Source organism: Pterocles gutturalis, unplaced genomic scaffold (assembly GCF_000699245.1).
Source record: "Pterocles gutturalis isolate BGI_N339 unplaced genomic scaffold, ASM69924v1 scaffold3432, whole genome shotgun sequence".
Lineage (NCBI taxonomy): Eukaryota > Metazoa > Chordata > Aves > Pterocliformes > Pteroclidae > Pterocles > Pterocles gutturalis.
The window spans coordinates 8,378-9,032 of record NW_010109926.1 but is presented as its reverse complement, the minus strand read 5'-3'; the positions used below and the strand labels follow the sequence as shown (position 1 = coordinate 9,032).

Sequence of the window (655 nt, the reverse complement as noted above, 5' to 3'; positions counted from 1 at the left end):
GATTGCTGCGGCGGCCATGCTGATGGCTTCCTCCAGGCTCTGCTGCTCTTCTAACTAGTGAGGGAAGAGAGAGAGATGGCACCATCCTCCCAAAGCTGGGCTGGGGGGGCTCGCTTGGGGCAGCCCCCGGCAGGACAGGGGGATGAGGGACTGGGAGGGGGTGGCACAGGGAGAAAGCGGCAGCGCAAAGCAGAGAGAGACACGGCTACAGCGGGGAAAGGCTGTTACAAAGGAGCATTCTGCAATCCATGGAGCACCTTCCTGCTCTCCCCTACACGTGGGGTGTCTGGGAATTACGGAGGAAGCAGCCTGGGCAAGGGGAGATGCAGCAGAGCAAGGGGGTAAATGGGGAAGCCAGGGGGTGGGTGGGGGAACGAAGGGGAATGAGGCAGGAGCTGTGTGTACCTGCACTGCAATGTGGGTGCCGTTGGCGGTGGCCAGAAATGCCACCTGCTGATGACAGAGGGATGTGATGGCTGATTCTTCAGACAGGACTGCTCCAGAAGTGACTACAGTAACCTAGGAAAAGATAAAAATTAAATGTGTTTTAAAAGAAAAGCAATTCCCTTCTAGCAGGCTGTTTCTCTGCAGGGAAAAGGGAAGGTCCCAGTTCTGTCTGTACCGGCTGCGTCTCAGTGCCATCCGGGTTGGGCCC

General features: G+C 57.4%; 1 protein-coding gene across 1 annotated transcript in view; it reads right to left on the bottom strand.

Moving 5' to 3' along the window:
• The window catches only part of ZNF76 (zinc finger protein 76), a 9,495-nt gene that overhangs the window by 1,698 nt on the left and 7,142 nt on the right, over nt 1-655 (bottom strand). The window contains exons 12-14 of the mRNA XM_010073119.1: nt 623-655; nt 406-519; nt 7-54 (exon numbers count right to left, since the gene is read on the bottom strand). The exon at nt 623-655 is cut by the window's right edge and continues 141 nt beyond it. Coding sequence (XP_010071421.1) covers nt 7-54; nt 406-519; nt 623-655 — 195 coding nt within the window. The remainder of the gene's footprint in view (nt 1-6; nt 55-405; nt 520-622) is intronic.